This window comes from Populus trichocarpa, chromosome 14, assembly GCF_000002775.5.
Source record: "Populus trichocarpa isolate Nisqually-1 chromosome 14, P.trichocarpa_v4.1, whole genome shotgun sequence".
NCBI lineage: Eukaryota > Viridiplantae > Streptophyta > Magnoliopsida > Malpighiales > Salicaceae > Populus > Populus trichocarpa.
Genome location: NC_037298.2, coordinates 8721258 through 8735408, shown reverse-complemented (window position 1 = coordinate 8735408; position 14151 = coordinate 8721258). Strand labels below are relative to the sequence as shown.

At 33.4% G+C, this 14151-nt stretch overlaps 1 protein-coding gene across 3 annotated transcripts; it reads left to right on the top strand.

Annotated features, from left to right (window-relative positions):
• Positions 1-412: 412 nt before the first annotated feature.
• Positions 413-8723, top strand: LOC7457941 (ABC transporter C family member 14). Of its 3 annotated transcripts, none has more exons than XM_024584522.2 (12): positions 413-588; positions 1186-3365; positions 4193-4513; positions 4788-4874; positions 4976-5605; positions 5757-5921; positions 6175-6469; positions 6856-7070; positions 7312-7617; positions 7737-7800; positions 7904-8143; positions 8379-8723. In XM_024584522.2, exons 2-12 carry the CDS (start codon positions 1266-1268, stop codon positions 8477-8479), a joined length of 4524 nt encoding a protein of 1507 aa, XP_024440290.2. In that variant the 5' UTR covers positions 413-588; positions 1186-1265; the 3' UTR covers positions 8480-8723. The 3 variants fall into 3 exon arrangements, with proteins under 3 accessions (XP_024440290.2, XP_052303198.1, XP_002321011.4); XM_052447238.1 differs by having other exon boundaries at positions 413-592; positions 1190-3365; XM_002320975.4 differs by having other exon boundaries at positions 413-592.
• The last annotated feature ends 5428 nt before the right edge of the window (positions 8724-14151 follow it).

The window sequence follows — 14151 nt, the reverse complement described above, 5'->3', positions numbered from 1 at the left end:
TGGACATTTTTCACATCCATACATCCCCGAAGAATTTACTCTACTCTGCATATCACAATTTATAGATTTAAAACACATTTAGAAATGAAATAATCAAGAATAAACATGTTTTTTTTTAAAAAAAATCATTGTTGTTTCTTTCACACGCGCGAGGATAAAAGACAGTGTTGGTGGGGGTGTCTTGCGTGTGGTGATTCCAGTGATCAGTTGCATTTTTAATTTTTTAATTAATTTTATTTTGGGTGTTTCTATATATTTTTGATATTTTAATATCAAAAATAAATTTAAAAAAATATTCAGAAAAGAATGGAATCCAAAACACTGTATCTAATACCATGGCCGGCTTTAGGGAACCAGTTTCATCTTGTCCTTTTGTTACTTTTTAGTTTAATTTAATATACACGACACTAGTTCTGCTGCGAAGTATAACTGTCAGCGAACCCAAACTCAGTTTGGTTGTTTTTTTATGTCTTTCTCACTCTCACTCGTCCTAGTATACTGTGGTTTACCTTACATTCCCCGGCACAGACTTCTCCGTCAGGAACCGGGATCCACGTTTCTGGTTGCGCTGCACCTGCAGCTTTTAAAGCAAGTAATTTATTGCCTTTCAGCTTTTATAGAAAACTAGATCATCTTTTTTGAAGGTTGTGTCTACATGTACATACATGCATACGGTTCAAGTTCATGAATTTTACTTGTCCTTGGCAACTTCAGTAGTATTCTATTTTCATCTTCTCCAATCTCCATCGTTTTTCTTGTTTTCTTTATTGAGTTATTGCAACTGATCCATCGCCGGCAACATCTACGGTCTGATACCTGCTCCTTAAATTAATAACACTGTTTTTTGTTTATCTTGATTTTATATAGTTTGCATATCTCTTCCTCTCAAACTGCAATAAATTGCCGGTATCATTTTGTGTGTTGAGTTTATGATTTTCTTAGATCGCATTTAACTGAAGTTGCAGAGACCCCATATGCTAGGTCTCGAAGGCTTGGAAAGAAAAAGAAAAAGAAAACTCATCTTTCTATATTATTTATTGTAATCATTTTCTTCTTGAAGTGCTCATTTTTATCCGTGGTCCTGCTATGGCACCATAATTCCACGACTCTAGTTCGAAACTCCTTTTTGGTGGGTCATTTCTTTTAGTCCTCACTTACCGTTAAAGTTTTCTGTTAACTATGCAGGGAGCAGGAGGGAGGAGATTGATCAGAGCATCGAGTGGTTTTTCTGTGATTTTATTTTATTCACTTGAAGTTTAGGGAGCATGAGTTCTTCATCATGGATCAACTCTCTCTCATGCTCAAGCTATGTGGTTCAGTCTTCAGGGGAAACATCTATTCCATTGATATTTCAATGGTTAAGATTCATTTTCCTTTCTCCATGTCCTCAAAGAGCTCTGTTATCTTCAGTTGACCTTTTGTTCTTGCTTTTCCTCCTCGGATTTGCGGCTCAAAAGCTGCATTCTAGATTCACTTCCAGTGGATACTCCGGCTCTGACATCAACTATCCCCTTGTTGGAAATGGAAACAGCAGAGCTCATATCACAACTTCTATTTGGTTCAAGCTCTCTTTGATTGTACCAGTCTTTTTAGCTTTGTGTTACATTGTCGTCTCCATTCTAGCATTCAGTCAAAGCACTCAGTTGCCACGTTGGAAGGTGCTTGATGGAGTGTTTTGGTTAGTTCAAGCAATAACTCAACTAGTGGTTGCAATCTTGATAATTCATGAAAAGAGGTTTCATGCTGTCACTCATCCACTATCTCTTCGAATTTATTGGGTTGCAAATTTCATCATCATTAGTATGTTTATGTCATCAGGGATCATTCGATTGGTAGCTCTGGAACACAACTTGTTATTTGATGATATAGTTTCTGCAATGGCTTTCACGTTATCAATTGTTCTTTTTTCCGTTGCCATTAAAGGATCGACTGGGATTACTGTAATCAGGCATTCTGAATCAGTAATGCATGATGACACCAAATTACATGAACCTCTTTTGGGAAAATCCAATGTGACTGGCTTTGCTACGGCTTCTATAATATCTAAGTCCTTTTGGCTTTGGATGAATCCCCTACTGCGTAAGGGCTACAAATCTCCGCTCAAGATAGATGATGTGCCTACTCTTTCACCAGAGCATAGAGCTGAAAAAATGTCACAGCTCTTTGAATCCAGTTGGCCTAAACCACATGAAAAGTCAAACCACCCTGTTCGAACCACGTTGTTGAGGTGCTTTTGGAAGGAAATTTCCTTCACTGCGTTCCTTGCAATCTTGCGGCTCTCTGTCATGTATGTTGGGCCTATGCTCATCCAAAGCTTTGTCGATTACACATCTGGGAAAAGAACCTCTCCCTATGAAGGATATTACCTTGTATTGATTCTTCTTGTCGCAAAATTTGTTGAGGTTTTGACTGACCATCAATTTAACTTCAATTCTCGGAAACTTGGGATGCTCATTAGATGTACTCTCATCACTTCTTTATACAAGAAAGGGCTTATGTTATCATGTTCTGCTCGTCAAGCTCACGGAGTTGGACAGATTGTGAATTACATGGCCGTTGATGCCCAGCAGCTCTCTGATATGATGTTGCAGTTGCACTCTATATGGTTAATGCCATTGCAAGTTGGTGTTGGCTTAGCGCTCCTATACAATGCTCTAGGTACCTCGGCAGTCACAGCATTGATTGGAACTCTTGGTGTTATTGTGTTTGCTGTGTTTAGCAACAAAAGAAATAATAAGTTCCAGAGAAATGTGATGATAAATCGCGATTCAAGGATGAAGGCAACAAATGAGATGCTGAATTACATGCGTGTGATCAAATTCCAAGCATGGGAAGACCACTTCAACAAGAGAATCCAAGATTTTCGTGATTCAGAATTTGGATGGATTTCCAAGTTTTTGTACTCAATCTCTATCAACACGATTGTGATGTGGAGCACACCATTGCTAGTATCAACTCTGACATTTGGTACCGCTCTCCTGTTGGGAGTCCCGCTTGATGCAGGGACAGTATTCACAACGACATCTATCTTTAAAATGTTGCAGGAGCCTATCAGGGTATTCCCTCAAGCTATGATATCACTTTCACAAGCAATGGTATCTCTTGCGAGGTTGGATTGTTACATGCTAAGCAAGGAATTGGTGGAAGAGTCGGTAGAAAGAGTGGATGCTTGCGATGGTAGAATCGCTGTGGAGGTTAAGGGTGGGATATTTAGTTGGGATGATGAAGCTAAAGGTGAGGTTTTGAACAATATAAATTTGGAGATAAAAAAAGGGAAGCTTACTGCTATTGTTGGGACTGTGGGATCTGGGAAATCTTCTCTCCTTGCCTCAATCCTCGGTGAGATGCACAAAATATCTGGAAAGGTATGGATTACGAAACAAAACTTGTGGGATTTATCCATTCATTGATTCTTGTATTTTGGTGTTCTTCATCAACCTCATAGATCTGTTTTTGTTTTTTGTGCGTGTTTCATGATCATCACGCTCTTAGCTGGTAACGCCAAGTTTAGATTTGAAATCATAAAAAATTCACCCAATCATTTAGGCATTGTCAATAATGTAAGCACTGAGTTTCTTGACAGATACTTTGTTCTCATGTTCCACAATGAGATGTGCATTTCATGCTTCTATTGCTGGAATATATATTTTCAGAGGCTCTCTTGGCTCTTTGCAAAAACAATTTTGAAATGCTAATGTAGTTAGCTCCACATTTAATAGCCAGAGTATTTTTCATTAACTCTGAGACTTGCCGATATCCGGTGTCTTTTTGGTTTGTTTGTTCCTTGTAAATTTCATGCAGTTGGAATGCATTTATGCACGACACTGAACTCATTTTATTGAAGCTCAGAATTTGGCTACTCAAAGTCAGTAGTGAGACTTCTCTATTTCCATCTTGCTCAATTTGGGTCCATGTTATACCACAATAAGTTGAAGGCTATCTTGTTCATCATTCTTGTTACCTCTTCCCTGGGGTTTCAGAGGTTTTTTGTTTTTTTTTTTTCTTTTATCACCTTTTTTTGGAATAGATTTTCTTCCTTGGCTTACACTTTTTCAGCTATTACTTTTGGTGCTTATATGCAATCCATGTAACACAACTTTCCTCATTTTGTTGCTAAATCCCACTGTATGGTTGCAATCGAATTGATGAACTTGAAATGTTTTACTGAAATATTTTACTATTCCTTCAACAGATCAGGATTTGTGGAACAACTGCCTATGTTGCCCAAACATCATGGATTCAAAATGGCACCATTGAGGATAACATATTATTTGGTTTGCCAATGAATAAGGAGAGATACAAGGAAGTTCTCAGGGTTTGTTGCTTGGAGAAAGACTTGGAGATGATGGAGTTCGGAGATCAGACTGAAATTGGAGAGCGTGGCATCAACCTCAGTGGTGGGCAAAAGCAGCGGATACAACTTGCGAGGGCTGTTTATCAGGACTGTGATATCTATCTTCTTGATGATATTTTTAGTGCTGTTGATGCGCATACTGGGACTGATATATTTAAGGTGACACTAAATTTAATTGCTTTAAAGTATGGACATTCAGTTGAAGTGAAATGATTTACTCTTGATGCCATTTTGGTCATAGGTGCTTTAATTTATAATGGAAATTCAGTGTCAGCGAGTAGAAAGTACAGAAATCACTTGTATTAGAAAATTTCGATAATGGATAAGAGTCAAATGTGTCTTCTCTGTAATCTCCTGTTAAATAGGCATGAAAATCTTCTCTGCGATCTGGAAATTGAATGGCAGTTTTAAGTTATATCAATGCTTTCTGCAGCAATGTGTTAGAGGCGCACTGAAGGGAAAGACTATCTTACTTGTGACCCACCAAGTCGACTTCTTGCACAATGTTGATCTTATCTCAGTAAGTAGCAAAACCATTTTTTATCGTTCCCCTCCACGCAGATAAGCGTTTATGATGATCAGTAATTTCTGAAAAAAATTGAAGCTTCTCTCAATACCCAGGTCATGCGAGATGGACAGATAGTACAATCAGGAAAATACAATGATCTATTAGCGTCTGGATTGGATTTTGGAGCACTAGTAGCTGCTCATGAAACTTCTATGGAACTTCTAGAAGTCAGTGCTGAAATTCCTAGTGAAAACTCACCCACGCCACCGAAGTTCTCTCAAGGCCTCTCCAAAATTGGGGAAGAAAATGATGAAAACAAGCTTCTAGATCAACCAAAGTCAGATAAGGGAAATTCAAAGCTCATTGAAGAAGAGGAAAGAGCAACTGGTAACGTAGGACTGCATGTGTATAAACAATACTGCACCGAAGCTTTTGGATGGTGGGGTGCAGTTGTGGCTTTGCTATTGTCCCTGGTATGGCAAGCATCTCTAATGGCTGGAGATTATTGGTTGGCTTTTGAAACTGCAGATGAGCGGGCTGCAACATTCAAGCCTTCACTATTTATATCTGTCTATGGAATTATTGCAGCTGTATCAGTGGTGTTCTTAATAATGAGATCCCTTTTCTTCACGCTAATGGGGCTTAAGACAGCCCAAAATTTTTTTGGCGGTATTCTTCGAAGTATCTTGCACGCACCCATGTCATTTTTTGACACCACACCTTCAGGAAGAATATTAAGTCGAGTAAGGGTTCAAGACCCAACTATGATTTTTTTTCCCATAGTCTGTGCTTTCAACTATGATTGTATTCCTCCTGAAATCTATAGCAGGATATTGGATAAAGATGCTTAAATTGTTGCTGTTTTTTATTTTCCTTGTATTTTGTTTCCTGCAGGCATCAGCTGATCAAACCAACGTCGATATCTTCCTTCCCTTTATGTTCTCCCATGCAATTGCAATGTACGTCACAGTATTCAGCATCATTGTAATTGTATGTCAGTATACTTGGCCAACTGTGTTCTTAATAATTCCGCTTGGCTGGCTAAACTGGTGGTACCGGGTACGGGCTTTTTTTTTATCTTGCTGTAGCATTTACAGCATGTAATTCCGCACGCACATATAAATGACATATCATGCCACGGATATGCATATGTTTCTCATTTAAAGAATTTTCTACTATCTTGAAAGCTTTCTAATGTGATCCTCATCCTAACTTGTAAATCATGATTGTAATACTCGGATTCAAGAGTAGATTTTTATCTCCAGATTGAGTAGGAAAATCTATAATGATGATTTATCTTTCTTGGTTGCAGGGATACTTTCTTGCAGCATCGCGAGAATTAACTCGACTCGACTCAATTACCAAAGCTCCTGTGATTCATCACTTTTCAGAAAGCATCTCTGGAGTTATGACAATTAGGTCTTTCAGAAAACAGGATAGATTCTGTCAGGAAAATGTTAGCCGAGTGAATGCCAATTTGTGCATGGATTTTCACAACAACGGATCAAATGAGTGGTTGGGTTTCCGTTTGGAACTGATTGGGAGCATCATACTTTGCGCTTCTGCTATGTTCTTGATTCTATTACCTAGCAGCATTATAAGGCCAGGTAATTGAATGCTAACGTGTTATTGCCACTGGACAATATCTCTCAAGGATTTGATTCATCAAAGTTGATATAATGCATGCTCTTCTATATATGAGTTTTCTGGACCAAGTGATTCAAAGTGTTCTTGGCAAAAGAGTATCATTCTTCCATTAATGCACAAACATCTGCATATTATGTTTCTTTGGTTCTACTTAATTCATATGCTGTCTTATTACTAGTGTTCCTTTTTACATACTATGAGGCTTATTTGTTTCTTAAATCATGGATTGAAGCATCAAAACAATGTTTTTTATGTTAATCTAACAGCAGATACTCGTATTTCTTAAATCCATCAGATCTTTAAATGCTTGCGTTCCAGGAAACTGACCAAATTCTGCTTGATACAGAGAACGTTGGTTTATCTCTCTCCTACGGGCTATCCCTCAATTCTGTGCTGTTCTGGTGCATATATTTAAGTTGCTTTGTGGAAAATAGAATGGTCTCTGTTGAGAGGATCAAACAATTCACTAATATTTCATCAGAGGCAGCATGGAAGATAGAGGACAGGGTTCCTCCTCCAAACTGGCCTGCCATTGGCAATGTTGATCTAAAGGACTTGCAGGTAAAAGGCATTACAGTAGTTCTTATTGATAAAGAAATCAGTTTAAGTTTTCATTTATTATAGAGATGCAATTCACACACTATCCTAATAGCTCTTTTAGGCTGAGGAAGTGAAAAGCAAATGATATTTTCAGGCATCAAAGCACATTATGCATGCATTGATAGCACTTTGTCATTGTCATTGAACTTGACATCTTTGGTAATATATCCATGCTCGATCTATTTAACCTTTTGGATAACAGGTTAGATATCGTCCAAACACTCCTCTGGTTCTCAAGGGCATTACTCTCAGCATTCAAGGTGGAGAGAAGATAGGTGTTGTTGGACGTACAGGGAGTGGAAAGTCAACTATGATCCAAGTCTTCTTTAGGCTGGTTGAACCAACAGGCGGAAAAATAATTATCGATGGCATTGATATCTGCATGTTAGGACTCCATGATCTCAGGTCTCGTTTTGGCATAATTCCTCAAGAACCTGTCCTCTTTGAAGGAACCGTGAGAAGCAACGTGGATCCTGTTGGACAGTATACAGACGAGGAGATATGGGAGGTAACCACGTGGTTCCCATTTCTTGATCCACTTCACATTATTATTATTATTATTATATATATATTGTGAGAAACCTTTTCTTAAGAGTTTGCAAGCTGAAAAACTTGATGGTTTTGTAGAGTCTTGAACGCTGTCAACTGAAAGATGTTGTGGCTGCAAAACCCGAAAAACTTGATTCTCCAGGTGAAATTTGACTGTCATTTGTTTCACAGTTTTCACTCTTCCAAACTTGTTAAGTGGAACGTGTTATTGGAACAATAATTTATGAAAACTTTCACTTTCATAGTGACTGATAACGGAGACAACTGGAGCGTCGGGCAAAGGCAGCTTCTTTGTTTGGGGAGAGTTATGCTAAAGCACAGTCGTCTGTTGTTTATGGATGAAGCAACTGCTTCAGTTGATTCGCAAACTGACGCTGTGATTCAGAAGATCATTAGAGAGGAATTTGCTGATTGTACAATTATCAGCATTGCTCACAGAATACCCACAATCATGGACTGTGACAGGGTTTTAGTTATCGATGCAGGTATATATGCTCTTCTTTCTACTGTTGTCTTCTTCGTTTTAAACCTCAAGGAAAGAGTTTTTAAAATCCCACACAACTGTAGACTGGTCTGTCTATATTACACTAGAAGGCATGGTTCATTTGTAACGACAATCTTTCAACTTACAAGCTGAGAATTCTGGTTCTCAGAGTATTTTCACGCATTCAAGACAATCGGCTGGCTATTCTGACTCGCTTTGTTTCCTGTTTATAACAGGACGGTCGAAAGAATTTGATAAACCCTCTCGGTTGCTTGAGAGGCCATCACTGTTTGGGGCATTGGTTCGGGAGTATGCCAACCGCTCGGCTGAATTATAAGCAAACAGTCTTTGATCACTGGCACTATCCTGCTGTGTTAATATTGGTAAGAATCTCCCGAGATGCATATCTTGATCCACACTGTTGGAGGAGTGCCTTCACTCTTTTACCAATTTGCTGCGATGTTACCTGAAAGTGTTATTAACAAAAACCTAAAGTACTGTAGAACTCAACGTGGATTGGATAAGCAAATACTATTTTGCCCTCAATTCATTGTTTAATGGATATTTCAGTCTTTTTTATATTTTTTCGTGGTATAATTATTTAATTGAAATGATAATAATTAAATAATGAATTGAAATAAGAATAATTTAAATAACCCGTGACCCGGGCGAGACCCGATATTTTTTTTTAAAAATGTGAGGTTTGATACCCATTAGTATATATACTCTATGCTCCTAAGAAAAAAGTTATATTTTTTCAATGTGAGATAAAAAAAAAATTTGGTTTAAATACTTCAGCTTAAAAACTTAACATAATATATTTTTAATGTGGGATAAAAAGATTTTTAAAATATTCTTTTAAACGTCATTATTTACAATATGTATAGCCTATATTTACATGGATTTTTTCTTAATTTTTTCATATAAAATATTAAAATTTTAATTTTTCCGAGTTGACCCATAAAACACAGGACTCGGCTCCTTGGTCGGGTCAATCACCGGACCGGGTTTAATAACTATGTCATTTAACTATTCAAACCATATTGTTTTATCTGTCCAAAATGTTTTTTGCAAAGACCAAATGAGCTTGTAGCACTTTTATTAATTTTTGGTTTAATGTCAATTTCTTACCCTGAACTATTGGAGGTTGTGGTAAGTTTATGTGTGCTATTGATTTGGTCAATTTTGTATGTGAAAGCAGATAATATCCATCTATTTGATTTGATTATTATCATTGATCAAAAACCTTTTAAAAATAATAATTAAATTCTGGTATTTTGAGCTGAAAGTTTTCGTTCTTATTAAAGTTAACCAAGTAAAATAATTAATAAAAAAACTAAAGGTTATGACTAAATAATTGTAATTACACTTACAAAACACTATTTTCTAAAATAATATTTTATGATTTTTTTTTCATTTTACTTTTCAACAATCCAATTTTCTTCTTATTTTTTTATTCTATTCTTCAATGTTAGTTGTTTTGAGAATTGTAATTCATATTTTTTTTATTTTCTTTTTATTGTCTTATATAGCAATCTCATAAATTTTATTTTCACAATTTTAACTTTCAATATTAAATATATTGGAAGAGAGCCTTCATATATTTTTTTATTTCTAAGGGTTTAGTTCAATCTCATGATTCAAGTCGCGAGTTTAGCAGATTAATTCAGATCAACTCATGTTTTTTTTTGCTTATTTTTTTAATTGATTTTTTTTAGATTTCTTCCTTTAATATTGGATTGGTTGAAAATTGAGTTACAGAGTTTTTTTTATTTGTTTTTTTTAATTTATCCCGATTTCATGACTCGAATTGCTGGTTTTGCAGGTTAACCTGAGTTGACTCGGTTAATACTACACTCGCAAAACACAATTCACTAGAATAATGTTTTGTGATTTTTTTTAGATTTTTTTTTCAATTTCACCCTCCAACAACTCAATCTTCTTCTTGTTTTTTTATCTATTTTTTTCAATTTTATTTTTCAATATTAAATTATTTTAAGAAGTGTGATTCATAATTTTTTCTTTTTATGTTACCGATCTCTTAGATTTTTCTTTTTCTATTTGAACCTTTAATATTAGATCTATTAAAACTACGATATTTTTTTTATTTATTTTCTATGAATTTAGCCTAATCTCATTACTAAGATCATGAGTTTAACATGTTAACTCAAGTTGATTCAAGTCTATTTTTTGTTGTCTTTTCTAATTGATTTTTTTTTCAATTTCATCCTTTAGTATTGGGTTAGTTGGCCATTAGACTTTATAATTTTTTTTATTTACTTTCTATGGAGTTATCTCGATTTCATAACCTGGATTCCGAGTTTGGTAAGTTAACCTAGGTTGAATCGATTTATTTTTCTTAACATTTTTTAATTCATTTTATTTTCAATTTCACCCTCTAACAACCCAATTTTTTTTTATTGTCTTTAATTTTATACTTCAATATTAGATTGTTTGAGAATTGAGCTTCGTAATTTTTTTTTTAATTTTCTTTCTATGAAGTTTATTTATTTTTTTCAATTTCAACCTTCAACATTGAATTTGTTGGAAATAGAGTTTCATAATTGTTTTTTTATTTTTTTATAAAGTTATCTCGGTCTTATAGTCCAGATCATAGGTTTAATATGTTAACCCGAATTAACTTGAGTTGTTTTATTATCTTTTTTTAATTGATTTTTTTATTTCATCCTTCAATAATGAGTTAGTTAGAAATTGAGTTCCGTTTTTTATTTACTTTTTACAGGATTATCTTGATCTCATGATTCGGTTCACTGGTTTGGCAAGTTAACCCATGTTGATCCAGGTTGTTTTTTCTTTTTTTTTTTAATTTTGTTCTTCAACATTGAGTTGATTAATAATTGATCTTCATAATTTATTTTGATTTACTTTCTATAGGATTATCATGATCTTATATCTAAGTTACAGATTTGACAGGTTAACCAGAGTTTGTCGTCTTCTCAATAGTTGAAAAAACAAATATCATTCTATATGTCACCATATCAATATCTAAAAAATATATTGTTTAATATGCATTATATTTTGATTTCATAATTAATATTTTTACTAGAAAACATGTTAGTAAGGCATGGTTTTTTTTTTACATTAAAAAATTTGATTCTACCGTAGCATAACATATGCCAATATTTCTAGTTTGTTTCTAAGAGAAGCGATTTAAGTTATATATTTTCCTTTAGAAGCTTGGTATTATGTGTGTATATACGAGAGTAGAAGAGCTTCGTTGCATTTTGTTGGTTCCAATTGAAAAACAAATAGGAATATAGGTGTGCTTATTGCCCTGATTTGCAAACATCGGTTTCATACTGGTAGGAAAACGACAATGTTTGCTATCTATGGGTAGCAAGTCATAAGTTTTGAAAAAAATAATTTTGGTTCTCAAACTTCAAAAACAATGCAAGTTATACAATTTTGATACCTCAATATTTTTTAAATTCAATTTTGATACAAAAATTTATTTTTATTATTTTTATTCCTTGATTGAGAGAGAAGAGAGAGAGGTCACCGGATTCAGCGCAGTAGAGAGAGCACGTTGTTGATATTGATTTAGGCCAACAAAATAAATGATATCCGTGTCAAATAGTTCCATTTAATAAGGGGAGTTCATATTAGGTTTTGTTTATCTTTAAAGTTCGTGAAAAAACAAATCTGAGCTCGGGTTGATTTTTGAAACCTTTTTTGAGACCATGAATATGTTTATCATAGTTCATAAGGTGTTTTATAGGTTTTTTGGGTAAAAAATGAATTGAAAACAGATTTTTGGTAAAAAAAACTTAAGCCTTGATTTTTCGACCACCGCAAAGGCTGGAATATGGGCAAATTAGATGACACGTCATCTGATTTTTTTTCCAAAAAAAGTTGCAACAAAAAGAAAAAGGCTTAGTCACGTAGGATTGTTAAGGTAATCTGATGCGTTGACCTTAATAAAATAGGTGAGGCGGGTTGGGCTGGCTTGCTAGGCCCAGTAATGCTTGACCTTTGATTTTTTTTTCTAATTATTTTTCTTTTCTTTTTCTAATTCTTGTTTTAAATTAATGATTTTTTATGGTTTTTAATTTATATTTAGACTAGTACCCCTTTTCTCTTTCATTTTGTTTAAAGAACCTCTTTTAAATGATGATTTTTTTTTTGTTATACATTTAACTTAATTTTTTTTTGATTCATTTATAATTTTTTTTTTATTTTTTGTATGGATAAACTTTAGTTTTGAAAAAATATATATATTCAAATAATATTTATAATATGTGCATCCTTGCATGGTGCTTTTCCCCCATTTATTTTATTCAATCAATTTAATTTGTGTTTTTATTTCTATTATCATTAACTTGAATAAATAAATTAATAAATAAATTTAGCAAATATAACCAGGTAAATTTTTTGTTTTTCAAGATTAAATACCTTGATCTACATCTGTTTTTTTTTTATTTTTCAAGTTTTATTTTTTGGTATCGTTAATGACTTTTTATTTATTTATTAGCATATATGGTTCTCTATTTATTTAATTACATGTATTCATAAATTTTTTTAATTTAACTTAATTTTTTTAAACTACAAAAACACGTTTAAAAAACCTGCACATATAATTTTTTTTAAGAAATAAAAATATTTTACCCATGGCGGAGCGTGAGTCACATAACTAATACTATAACTTAAAACACATGGTTTTTTTGCATGGAGGCAGGTACTATCCACACACACGCAAATCATTGTGGATGGCATTGTGTTGCACCGTGTATTTGTCAAAAATTCATTTGGTTCTCAAAAATTTTTCCTGATGATTTAGTCATAATTGAAGGTTAATTGATTGTGATTTCTTAGGAAAATATAAGATTGAAAGAACAGGGATTGAAATGAAAAGGATGAGGTAAGAAGAGGGAATGAAATGAAAAATATCATTGATACCGATTTAGGTCACCAAAACGGTTGATATTTGTGTCAAATGATTTTATTTGATTTGAGTAGTTCATATTAGGTGTTGTTTTTGCTTTGAAAGTCCTTGAAAACATAGATGTGAGGTTGGTTTAGTTTTTGGTTTCAGGCTAATTTTGGTTTTTGGGGTGAATTTGTTTTATTTAGGCTGTTGATAAAGATTTTCATGGTTTCTAATGAGTTTTCTAAGTATTCGGGTTGAAAATTGTTTGAAAAATGATTTTTTGGGTCCAAAAAAGTTGAAGTTTGATATTCCGTTCATTGTGATAGCCGAAGAAATCCAGGCAGCATTAAATGATGCATTGTATGATTTTTATTTTGCAAAAAATTTCTGAGCGAGAGATAAATGCAGCCAAAAATAAATTAAAGGCTCAGTCACTCGTGTGGGCCCTAAAGAAATAGGTTAGACCCACCAGCACTTGTCCTTTTTTATTTTTTTCTTTCTATTTATGCTTTTTATGTATTTTATGTATTTTTTTTTACTTTATTTGTATTTAGATTAATATCTTTCTCTCTTTTATTTTGTTTAGGGAACCTCTTTTAAATGACGATTATTTTTTGGTTATGCATTTAATTTTTGAAAAGGTTTTTCTTATTTTTTTTAATCTTTTGTATATATGAACTTTGTTTTGGTGAGGAAAAAATTTATATGGAGATAATATTTCTAAACATAATAATTTTATTTTATTTTATTCAATCAATTAACGTGTGTTTATTTCTATTATTATTTAATTGAATAAAAAATTATTTTAATAAATAAATATAGCAAACACAATCGAATAAATATCCATTCTTACGAGATTAAATATCTTGATCTATACTTATCTTTTAATTTTTTTATTTTTATTTTTAGTTATAATTTATCGTTTATTTATCTTTATTTATTAACACATATAATGCTTAATTTTTTTAATTATATGTGTATATAAATTTTTTAATTTTTATTTAGATTTTTTAAAACTATAATGAAGTGTTGAAAAAATCATATATATAATTTTTTTTGTTAAAAAAATATCTAACTCGCGAAGAAACTCAGATAAAGTATCTCGAAACATTTACAATTGC

Bases quoted from the DNA above. Each gene is read 5' to 3' on its own strand.
- LOC7457941 (XM_024584522.2), top strand. From the start codon at position 1,266: ATGAGTTCTTCATCATGGATCAACTCTCTCTCATGCTCAAGCTATGTG. The intron at 7,071-7,311 runs GTAAAAGGCATT...TTTGGATAACAG, and splicing joins TTGATCTAAAGGACTTGCAG to GTTAGATATCGTCCAAACAC. The intron at 7,618-7,736 runs GTAACCACGTGG...ATGGTTTTGTAG, and splicing joins CAGACGAGGAGATATGGGAG to AGTCTTGAACGCTGTCAACT.